This window comes from Ciconia boyciana, chromosome 10 (assembly GCF_034638445.1).
Source record: "Ciconia boyciana chromosome 10, ASM3463844v1, whole genome shotgun sequence".
Taxonomy (NCBI): Eukaryota; Metazoa; Chordata; class Aves; order Ciconiiformes; family Ciconiidae; genus Ciconia; species Ciconia boyciana.
The window spans coordinates 20,260,053-20,272,784 of record NC_132943.1 but is presented as its reverse complement, the minus strand read 5'-3'; the positions used below and the strand labels follow the sequence as shown (position 1 = coordinate 20,272,784).

General features: G+C 38.8%; 1 protein-coding gene across 1 annotated transcript in view; it reads left to right on the top strand.

Moving 5' to 3' along the window:
• Positions 1-12,732, top strand: part of KCNH7 (potassium voltage-gated channel subfamily H member 7) — a 237,926-nt gene that overhangs the window by 153,233 nt on the left and 71,961 nt on the right. The window contains exons 4-5 of the mRNA XM_072874303.1: positions 5,654-6,078; positions 10,277-10,297. Of these exons, the coding sequence (XP_072730404.1) occupies positions 5,654-6,078; positions 10,277-10,297 (446 nt within the window). The remainder of the gene's footprint in view (positions 1-5,653; positions 6,079-10,276; positions 10,298-12,732) is intronic.

Here is a 12,732-nt window from a genome sequence, read left to right as displayed (position 1 = left end):
AGAATTTTGAGGAGCACCTTCACTGTGGCAAGGCAATATTCAGGCCAAGTATCATTTCCCTTCCTTGTTACAGAATGCTTGCAGAGAACATCAGATAGGGGAATTACTTGCCACACAAGTGTATTGGGTTACTAAAGAAATCCTTATTCAGATATATTTTTGCTGGAATACCCCATTTTCAAAATGAAATTTGTATTGATGGGGCAGCAAATTTGCAACCATGATTGTAACTGTTAATAAGGTCTTTTTGGAACTACTTTTCATTCTTTTTTTTTTTCCCCCTGCCACAAAATTCCATATGATGGTATTTAGTGTTTAAGAATTGCAATTTTCCATTAATGTTAACATTTCCCATTTCAAGACTTATGGAAAAGCAAGACTATTAATGTTTCTTATCAAGATAGGTTTTTTTCCTACACTTTTTTCACAAAACTGTTAACCAAAACATTTTATTTCCATGAATTCTAAATATCTTCTCCTTTGATCTCCCAAAATATGAGACAGAATTAAAAAAGGCTTTCAGAAGGCAAGAAAAGTCGATTTGAATTTGGGACTTTGGTGATAACTACATCTGTGAACAGTTTAGAAGTGTCCTTTCTTCTCTGCGGTATATTTTTGGACTAAGTTCTACTATTTAGAAACTCTAAGGGTTAGCTGAGATGGCACAGAGAATAAATGCAACCAACAGATTAACTCATTTGCAAATTACTTATTCAGTGAAGCAAGGTTTGAAAGGAGGAGGTGGAATATAAGCCTGGAATTGTGACTCAGACTCAACTGCTTTCCTCAATTGCTCTTAGTAAACCACAATTATACAAATCTCTGACTCAGCATTAAGAATTTGGCAATCTAGTCTTCAACTTCAATAAAACATAAGGATTTAAATGTAACGTTATCTGTATATTTAAAGTAAATAGCTAGTTGTATCTCAAAAATGTTTTAATATTGTAAGCCAAGATAAATCTGCTCTGACATCATACCTACACAAAGCAGGAGTTGTCCACTTTCAAACAAAAGATTTTACCCCATAAACAATATGCCAGGGAAGCTTCCACTGACCCTTCTAGTCAATACTGGGACAGTGGGCCTGGGGCCATTAATTTTGCTTCATGACAAATTTTATTATTACTGAACTGAGCAAGGAAGTGTAATGTAAACTAGACAAATTCTGAATGGGCCTCCTGATAGCTTTAGCTGCAGTACTGCATGAGAGAGCTGAATGTCCAACCCATCATATAGCTCATTATCTATACACTGAAGAAGAGTAACAATACTCCTCCTCTAAAGAATATTCAAAATAAAAAGCCGGAAATAGGGATTTTAACTTTGAGACCATTTATTACAGTTTATAGAACAGCAAAAAGCTACTCATTTAAGTTTTCTATTTCATGCCCAAGAGTCTTAGCAAGAAGCAAAATTCTCACTGAGTGTTCTTTCCAGCTGAACTGCAGTTAGACAGCTAAATCAGTAATGCAGTATAACATGGTCATATTAACTTGGTGAAGCAGAAAAGACCATCTGCACCACCATGAATATGACTAAAATAGAGTGCCAGCAAAAAGCCTTTAACAGTGTCTAATGCCAGAAAACCTTATGAATGGTATTTTTAAGAAGTTCAATGTAATTGATGAAAAAATAATTACAGTATTTGTTTCACTTTTGATGCAATAAGCTTTCAAAATTGATTTATAAACTGCTTTACAACTCAACTCTACATGCATTTTAAAATAATAAAATATTTTTTATGTATTTCACTAATTTCAACTGTAAGCAATTTGTTCAAGTATACTTAGTAAGTTAGAAGAAATATGCATGTTCCCAAGGTGCACTCTGCTGAATATCACCGTGCAGACTGAAAACTGGCACCTCTAGCTGCTGTTTGAAACATGCATGTAATAGAGATTTTTGTCTACTGTACTGTTGTGTGCATATATGCGTTAAAGTAATAGATTCAATGCTAAATATTTGGAATTCAACAAGCTTTTTCAGAAATTGTCAAGGAAAAAAAGGAAGATTGTTACATGGATTTATATTTTAAAGTAGGGAAAAAAGGGTGGAAATAAATGGCCAGATTTCCAAATACTGAGATGTTATCAGTAGAATTGCAGAATCACAGAATCGTATAGGTTGGAAAAGACCTTTAAGATCATCAAGTCCAACCGTAAACCTAACACTACCAAGACCACCACTACACCATGTCCCTAAGCACCTCATCCAAACATCTTTTAAATACCTCCAGGGATGGGGACTCCACCACTTCCCTGGGCAGCCTGTTCCAATGCTTGACAACCCTGTCAGTGAAGGAAAATTTCCTCATGTCCAGTCTAAACCTCCCCTGGCGCAACTTGACGCCATTTCCTCTCGTCCTATCACTTGTTACCTGGGAGAAGAGACCGACCCCCACCTCTCTACAACCTCCTTTCAGGGAGTTGTAGAGAGCAATAAGGTCTCCCCTCAGCCTCCTTTTCTCCAGGCTAAACAACCCCAGTTCCCTCAGCCACTCCTCATCAGCCTTCTGCTCTAGACCCTTCACCATCTTTGTTGCCCTTCTCTGGACACGGTCCAGCACCTCAATGTCTCTCTTGTAGTGAGGGGCCCAAACTGAACACAGTATTTGAGGTGCGGCCTCACTAGTGCCGAGTACAGGGGCACGATCACTTCCCTAGTCCTGCTGGCCACGCTATTTTTGATACAAGCCAGGATGCCATTGGCTTTCTTGGCCACCTGGGCACACTGCTGGCTCATATTCAGGCGGCTGTCAACCAACACCCCCAGGTCCTTCTCTGCTGGGCAGCTTTCCAGCCACTCTTCCCCAAGCCTGCAGCGTTGCATGGGGTTGCTGTGGCCCAAGTGCAGGACCTTGCACTGAGCCTTGTTGAACCCCATACAATTGGCCCCAGACCATTGATCCAGCCTGGTCAGGTCCCTCTGTACAGCCTTCCTACCCTCAAGCAGATCAACACTCATGCACAACTTGGTGTCATCTGCAAACTTACTGAGGGTGCACTCGATCCCTTCGTCCAGATCATTGATAACGATATTAAACAGAACTGGCCCCAACACAGAGCCCTGGGGAACACCACTTGTGACCGGCCCCCAACTGGATTTAACTCCATTCACCACCACTCTTTGGGCCCGGCCATCCAGCCAGTTCTTTACCCAGCGAAGAGTACACCTGTCCAAGCCATGAGCAGCCAGAAAGGTTCTCAGAGTTCTTTGAATTCTTCTCTTTAGAGTCTCACAGGTTCTTTGTTATTTAATACATTTTCAATTACATGGATAAAAAAGGCACTAACAGCTAGATGAGAATGTTTGCGGATGTCACAAAATTATTCAGAATATCATATGAGATTTACAGACATATCCTATGATACTGAGTGGCCAAGTGATAAAACAGCAAATGAAATTTTTTACAGACATAATAGAGACTAAATTATCTGTTAACAATCAAGAAAGAAATCTCTCAGCTGTTGTGAAAATATCTTAAATTAGCATAGGCTAGGAAAATAGCTCAAAAAGGCAATCAAATATTAGGAATTATAAGCAAGGAACTAAGATCAAAACAAAAAGCCGTTATGTCACTTCATTGATCCCCGAGTCTGGGAGTAGCTCAGGCCACTGTCAAAAATGATTACATTAGAAATGAAAAGGAAGTGAGAAGAGTGAGAAGGATGATCAGAGGTACACAATACAGGTATACTAGCATTCTTCAGCTTGGAAAAGAGGTATAAAAAGAGGAATGCAACAGATATATGAAAAGCTATAAACATTATTGAGACTATAAAAAGGGAACAATTATTAGCTATTTTTCATATCATAAGAACTAGCACCCTCCTCAAGGCAACAGGTTTATAGCAAGCAAGGGGAAGTACTTTTTCACAAAGGTATGCTACAATTATGGAACTGTTTCCTATAGGATGCTTTGCAGATGAAAGTACAACTGTGTTTCAAAAGCACTGAGACAAATTCATGGAAGAAAGGTACACCCAACGTTCAGTTTGTGGTTTGAACACAATCTGTGGCTCAGAAAGTTTCTGAACTGCAGATAGCCAGAAACTGAGTAAATTTACTGGGAGAAATAACACAATGTAGTGGTTCTTAGTCTCCTTCTCCATGTATCCACTACTGGAAAATATCAGAGGTCCAACAGTGTGCTAGATGGACCTGTGGTATCGTCTAGTATAGCAACTTTAGCTCTTACACAGGTTCTCCTTTAAGAAGAGCAGGGCACTCTCACTTTCATTCATTTAGAATTCAAAATATATGCAATACTAAATATATAGGACATTCATTTTAAAACATTAAATGATTAAGCTGTGCCATCAATTGCTCTACACTTACTGTTGGGCATAGGCATCAATGAAAGACTATTTCAAAACATTTCAGTATGGGATGATAAATTTCAGTGCTAAATATTAATGAACGTTAGCTAGCTACAAATGCTGGCGATTAAAACTGACTGAAAAAACACAAAATCTTATCCCAAACAGAATTTCTTATCCCAGTAGGAGGGAATAACAAGACATTTTGCTATTGATTCACTGTAGAAAACACGTACCAAATTGATGACCAACAAGAAGCTATTAGATAAGTCAGACCATTTACGCAATGACATGTGATCATTTTAATTATTTCAACTATTTTATTTTGGAGGGTTTTTTAGCATTTCTTTTTCTAAACTGTTTACTATGTTTTCTGTACATCAGAAGTCCCTGTGCCTCCATCTGTGAGTTGTATTACACAATACCTTAAAATATTTGCTATCTGGGTTTGGTTTTTTTAGAGGGACAGTCTGTAGATTTTACAGTTCTTCCCCTATATTCTATTTGCACCTTATTTTACACTTCCTCTCAGCTACTGATATTTCTTACCATTACACAAAGTTGTTAGTTTTCCACACACTCAGAATAGCCTTCCCTGCCATTCAATATACCAAGCCCAACTAAAACCACACCCATGCAAACGTACAAAAAAGAATTGCATTGTATAGGTGCAACTGAGGCTTGAGAGCTGCGTCGCTGTTTTTTCTTCCTGCATGTTCCTTTACTTTTCATTTTAAATTCACTCAAAATAGGTGTTTCACTTAATCGTAAAATGTAAGTATTGGAAAGATTGTGGCAAAACTGATACACAACTCATTTTTCTTTCCTGAAAGACTAGCACTGGTATCTTCCTGTTTAATTTGTAGCCAATAAATCAATACATCAGCAGTACACTTAAGCACATGGAGTTCCATCAATAATAGAATCCACAAATACCTATTTCAGGATAACAGCTACCAAGCAAACTAGTTCAACATGTTCTAGCAGTCTTTTATAGATGCATAGATTTTTAATTTAGAAAGGACCATCAGAACAGATAACCTTATCTCTTTTAAAACAGACTGTAGAATCAATGCTACTATACCTATTCTGAGCTCAATAACTTTGGTCTGACTGAAGTATGAAATCCATTAACACCATGACTATAACAAAGTTACCATATAATATTTCCATATTTGCACATTCCATTGCTAAGCATAGTAATTTATTAGGAATAGGTCAATTATTTATAGTTATTATTATGCACTCTGACTGTGTGTGAAAAAAGCAGATTTTCATGACAAGAAACTAATACGTAATATTTTCTTTTGTATTTATTTACATGTAGGCAGACTTTTTGGGTTCCGGTTACCTGGATTGAGACTTTTAACGTACAGAAAGCAGTCCTTACCACAGGAAGACCCTGATGCAGTGATAGTCGATTCATCTAAGCACAGCGATGACTCAGTGGCTATGAAGCACTTTAAATCACCTACAAAAGAAAGCTGTAGTCCTTCAGAAGTGGATGATACAAAAGCACTGATTCAACCCAGTAAATGTTCACCTTTGGTTAATATATCAGGACCTCTTGACCATTCATCACCTAAACAGCAATGGGACAGACTTTACCCTGACATGACACAGACAAGCAATCCACTAACCCATTCCAGATCAAAGGAAAGCATTTGTAGTATACGGAGAGCGTCTTCAGTACATGACATAGAAGGCTTTAACGTCCATCCCAAGAACATTTTTAGGGACCGTCACGCAAGCGAAGGTATGGTAGAAAGTCAATCACTATTCTCTGATGTACTAAGAAAGGAATTATTGCAATTTTTCATAGTAATTATCATCACTTTGTAAGCAAAACTAAATATAATCAGCTGTATGCATTCAAAGGCATACTAAAAATATCAGGGGCCCAAATATGCCAGCCTTATTTACACTAAATACTGCTTTTCATGTCTGAGCAGACCAATGAAATAATGGGGTTTCTCTTAGACTACCATCTGCCTTCTGTATAGGGATATAGCAAAATTGGGCCCAACATTTCTAAAGCTAATATTGGTATTGGGGGGGGGGGGGGGGGGGGGAGGAAATCAGGTGACCAAGTTAAAACTGCACGCACAGTTCTGTCCCATACTCACATATATTAGATTGTCTTCAACTGTATGAAAACCTACTTCAGAGATTGATCAGTTTATTTTTCTTAAATCTATAATGTGTACATTGTATATTCACTGATCCAACACTGAGACCTGCTTTTTCTCTCACACTGGAGAAAACATCCTTAGCAACTCGACTGAAATGCTTTGTGTAACGCTTAGTGAAATACTTAATGAAATGGTGAAATGCTTAGTGTAAAATTCATGTAAGTGTTATTTTCTCTTTGTGTTAGTATTTTCTTGCAACCAGCAAAATTTACCACGATGTTTTCTCTGTCTTCTTTTTCTACTGTCTCTCCTAATTACACAAAGTCATGGAGTATGGTCCATGAGTTCTTGTTGGAGACAGGGAGTTTGAGAAACTTGAGAAACAGCTTAGCAGACAGAGGTTTGAAAGCCCTGTGAATGGAGGGGTACCTTTGAAACTGGCTTTCGCAGAAGAGTGCCACATATGCAATGCTTTTGCAGCTAGTGATGGTCTAATGACTTGAATTGCATACTTTTATTCAAGCCAGATGACAAGGAATGTATATGGAATATTTTAAGATTTCAAAAACATATGTCATGGAAGACTGTGCACAGATTCATAAATTAGCAAGAAAATGAATTTTCATTTTCAGTGATTGCCTGTTTTGCTCCTATTCATTGACCGCAACTGTAAAATTACTTTAAGTTCTCCTGCCTTTTGGAAGGTCCACATCAAGGGCTCTTTGCTTCTGTACATCTCCTAAAATATAAGTCTGAATGCTCCTCTGCCACCCAGATTAAATCCTAGAATAGCAGAACTAATTATTCTTTCCAGTTATTCTTCCTGTATTAAATATAATGGGTAAATACTTCTTTTCTCATTTCTGTTTCTTTCGGACTCATTTTTTCCAGTTTAAATGAACCTGAAAATTCAGCTAAATCCATCCTAAACCATACCATTTTGCTATATTTCATGTTCACATTCAAGCCAAGATTTCAAGATCAGGATGTAGAGGCAAAAATCTCCAAGGCTGAACCTTGTCATGTCTTTTGGACCATTGCATAAGCTTCATCTTGGTTTCAACTTCCCCAGATACTTAAACTAACCTTTCAATAAAACACATTTAAACATATCTGTTTTGTCAATTTCTATTTTCAGAACTTATTCTCATTAAAGCACTTCCCAATGATGAAAATGTGTAAAAATCAGTTTGACTATTAAGTTTCTTCGGTTATGGTGGTATCAAGCTCATGCAGAAATCGCCACATAATTTAATACTTGCTGCATGGAGGAGCAAAAATTTCTAGCTCCATTTCACTAATAATGTTTTTCAAATGTTAAATACTAAGGAAAATAAATTTTACTATGAGGAGTCAATAATCCATTTGAATTCCTACAGCCTCTCACGTGATGTGATAATTTACAGTGTAAACAGATAAAACACTGACACTCTGATTTCACTCTGCATAAGCTACAAAACAGTAGAGAATCTGGCCCTAAGTTTAGGTCATACATACGCGTTCTAAAAAAGTACAGCAGAACAGAGGACAGCTCTCAGAATTGCATTAGAATTAGCAACCATCCTTGATGCCATCTGCTTCCAACCATATTAGAATTTGGCACCTTATGCTGAAAAGATGTTTAAATTTAGCAAGCAAGTCCTGCTTGTCTTACTCAACAGTGAGCCATAAAACCCTATTGTTGCTCTAAAATTATCCATGCAATTTAGGCAACCAGGATTCAGCCTAAATCATCTTCTCTGGACTCACAGATTCTAAGCAGAACCTGTAGATACTGTACTGTAGAATGTAAAGCCCTTAAAAGTAAAGTACAATAAGTAAAAGCAAACTACAATCCCAATGGGCTAAATTATGGGGCCTTCGATGTTGCAAAATGTATTATCCAAGGAAGCATAAGGTTTAATATATTTCCCATTCCATTTTTATTTTGTTTATTGATCCTAATAATTCTGAATTTTCCTGAATCCACTGAAAACTACTACTTTGTCTGAAAATGCAATTCATGATTCAGATTTTTTTTCCACCTCTTCCAGTTCAAATAATATTAATTGAATCAGCATAACAGAATTCTAACAGAAGAGAATAGCACGATTTAGCTCAGAACTAACTACACTAATTCACCCAGAGTCAAATTTATTTTTTTGGAAGATAAGGCAATTGAGAATTTAAATTATTTCATGTGTTAAATTAATTTATATAGCCTAGTTGCCTATCACTTTAAAATGATCATAGCTGTGGCCATTATATGCTGAAAGGTATCACAGTAAAAATGACAATTTAGGATTTTAAATTCATTTGACTGTACCCAGTTGAATTCCATTCTAAATTTGCCTATTTGGTAGCAAAAGCAGCAGGGCAGGAACTGTCTTCCACCCACCACCCAAACTCCAGCCAAGACCTTCTCACCTGAAATGCCAGCAATCCAGATTTTGCAGGCGGGTACAGGTTTACAGGGACACTTCAGGAATTTTATTGTCTTCAGAAAGTGACCTCAGTAACATCCCTGCAGTCTTCTGAAAAAACAGCAGGCTTTTATGCCTAACTCAGCCTACAAAATCTGCATTACTGCTACAGAAGCCTGGCACAGAAAGGCCTCAGGCTGACAGGAACTAAACACTCTCCCACACCTGTGGTCCAGAGGGCCCAGCTCGATGTCTCATGCTCCCCAGTCCTCAGGAAGCTGAGGAAAAGCCAGAGAGGCACCAGGTGTGACACGGTGCCACAGACAAGGCCCAATGTCACCTCCGATTCCCTCACAGGAGGCCATGGCCTTTCTCCAGAGTGGGGCTGAAGCAGGCCCTCTCCAGGAACAGGGCTGCCGCTGGGGCAGACAAGGGCACAGCCACCTCAGCCCTCAGAGGCGGCCTGTCAGCGGGTGACAACCACAGGTGAATATCAGCTTGAGTCCAATGCACCTTTGAAAGCCGGTAAGCTGGTCACAGTGACCGGCAGCACACAGGGGCAGGGCCGCATCCTGCACCTGGCCCCTTGCTCCTTGCCAGCTCCCGGGGCCCTCGCCCACCCTCACACCCCCCTGAACTGCCACAGCTGGGCAGGGGACCCACAGGTGGCCTGTGGTTCATGTTCTACACCTATGAATAGGGGTGGCATCTACCTATTCACCTGTGTGGCTTCTTTAAAATAATAATGATAATAACGAACAACAATGATAATAATATTCTCCCTAAAGAGGTTTGATCTCATGAGAGGATTCAGGGCTGGGTGTGCCTGTGAGGACAGAGAGCTTTGCCACTGTTACCTTGTGGAAAGGCACCTAAGAGCTGAAGAAAGGTTTAAGGTATATCCTTCTCCTCAGTGTTTCTCCAGTATTTATTCAGAAAGGCGCTGCTCAGTTTGCTGCCATGGTAAAAACTTTTCCTCCTGTGAGTCCTGGACAGGCGCAGGGCCTGGGCCCACACCCCACACAGCCAGCCGCCCTGTGCCATGGCCCGCAGCTGTGGGTGCCTCATCCGCACTTAATTGCATGTGACTAATTACCACTTTGTGGGTTAGCACTTTTGACCTCCAACCCAGCACTAGACTTGTGGAGAAACAATTTTGTCATGTTACTCTTAAGGCAAGTTAGCTAGAGCCAGTCCTACTCCCTGCTGATCTACTCCAAACAGTTTTACAGATAATCTCTCAGCTGCGAAGTGACTTCATCTTGACTAAAAGTCTACATAATGTAATTAAGGAGGTGCAAAAATATTTCAATTCAAACCACATACATATTTTGAAGCAATATTTTCTGCTTTTTCTGATGTAGATTTTAGTTGTCTTTTTTTCTCTCTTTTTCTTCACTTTTATTATGCTGAAATCCAGACAATGGTCGCAATGTCAGAGGTAAAGTATACATCTAGACTGTACCTTCTGGTGTTTCAAACAGCCACACTTTTTGGCATGTTACTTTGCCTGCTGTATGAAATGTTCAAGTACAACATTCTCATGCTGACCTCTCTAGGCCCAGGTGTATTACTTAAATTATATTTGTTAAACACATAGTTATTCTCTTAACTATTGTCTCAAAGCACTAACTACCAATCCCTGGAAAAAGTGAAGGCATAGTTAAACAGCCATTTAACTTAATTATCTGTTAATTCAAAAAAGGAAGGGAGGGAGATAGAACAAGTTGTTTAACTCAGTGCTGTTGTCCTCAAGCAGGCAAAACTTCTGCTGAAGCTACCAGGAGTTTTACCTGTGAATGGATGTACAATTGGGTGGGGCCACTAGCAAACAATCTGTTGTTATAAGGTGCTTAGTTTTCAGTTAACTATCTCAAAAATAAAATAATTGGTAATCAGGAGCCTTGTGGAAGTATCTTCACTTATTCCTCTTTTGTCTCCTTAAAACTAGTTTCACGTTCCTGGATGGCAGGGGGTATGGTTTCAAGCTTCCTGTAGTATTAAAATGTGCATGCATGAACTTCATTGCCAATTTCATGTCTGAATAACATGTAGTGCAGTTACAAAATTGTTTCTATTCACCAGCACTGAGCTACATCTTTTAGAAGCAATTTGAACATAATTCTTAAGTGACTTCCTCAATTTCTAGAAAACAATTACTAAAGTGTTCAGTTTAATTGCAGTATTTGTAGTTATGCCTGAAAACTGGTTTGTGACTTCATGCATGATGCAAAAAGTGTGTGTACCTGGTAAAGTCTTCTCTCTAAACTGCATGCAGTGCATGATCTAGATTCTGTAAAGCGACTCATGGACTACGAAATCATTGCATTTGCTTCATGTGTATGTTGGCAGAATCTTGGGGAAAAAATGCAGTCTCTGTACTGTAGAACAACTTTTATAAATGCATTTACTGCTGGTGAAACATGACAGATTGACAGCTCAGGAGAGCGAAATAATTTCTCAGTGCATTGTGTAAGCAGGGACAATGGAATCCTACCATAAAAATGGGGAGCTCAAACTTAACCTTAAAGAATCTCCTTTGTAGGGTAGGCAGAAGCATGTCATTCTCCCTGCTTATTCAATTCTTGGCTGCTCTGCTGAAACCGTCAATCAGGGTGCCAATTAGTGTCAATTGTGATTGTGATTTGTTATGGCCCTCTTTTTCTGCTTCCTGCTATGACAGTATAGCAAAGGTCCACTACCTGTCAAGTATCAGCTCACTTAAGCTAGTAATGTCTTTCAATTAATTACCGTTATCAATGAGGTACATATATACATTTCACCACTTTCTAAAGCAAAAGAAGGTGGATTAAAAAAGCAAGGTTTTATTCTCATGTGCAATTAACTTAAGTCTAATATCACACAGTAGGGCATGAGTCTTAGGTAGCGAAGGAGAGAGTAATTCTCTTTGGAATAGAAGCAATAAAAGATTTAAATCCCAGAAAGCAAAACTTCAATGCAATTTAAGCATCTATTAAGTTACTGCAAAAAAACCCACAATTATCTAATATCTAATCATAGATTTGCCTAAGCTCCCTTAGTTTCCTCTTACCTTTGAGTTCCTTATATATCAAGTATCTTGTTCATCTGACAAATGGCCCCAACTTGATACCCTGCTCATGTCTAAGCCTACTCAATAGTCAAAAACTATCAATTGCTACAACTATGTAGGGAAGTAGAGCTGAAAAACTGCAGTATGGCCATACATAAATAGCACACACCAGCCAGATTAGCCACTTCACTAATTTGTGAGGAGATTGTGAGCCCTGATTTATTTTGAAGACCACTTTTTAATAGACTCATGTGGATGATGTGAAAGATAGATTCAGGTCTTACCTGGGCCAAAAGGTGTTCAAGCACAATATTCCAATTCCTTGGTAGTGTCCTCAGTACCAGGCTTTTTAGCTTTCCTTGTGGACGAAAGGTAGTGCTTTCTTCCTTTTCCAATGAAGCTGTTCCACAAAGAATATACTAGGTTCATTGGTCTAAGGAGAAAAAGAAGGACTGATTTTGTAGTTTAGTGGTTAGAGCACTCACCCACAAATTTTTGTTTATCTTACATCAAATGGTCATTGGACAAAATACAGAAAGTCTTGAGAGCAGAACCACCAGACTGATCTCTCCCAGTGGAGCACCTGAACTGTTAGTCTAGAGCATCATGCCCTCCCTTTTCATCATGAATTCCTTTCTGCACAGTGGCACAATTTGAAATGGAGTACTAGAGGATTTCTATCTCCAGCCCAGATTAACATATAATTAGCCTGAATTTAGGTGGTAGAAAGCATGTGTATAAATACTTTTAAGCTAAGAAAGTAAATTAGAAGTCTGGTTCTTCAGCAAGCATTCTAAGCCAGGTGTGAGGGAAGACCAGGCCTC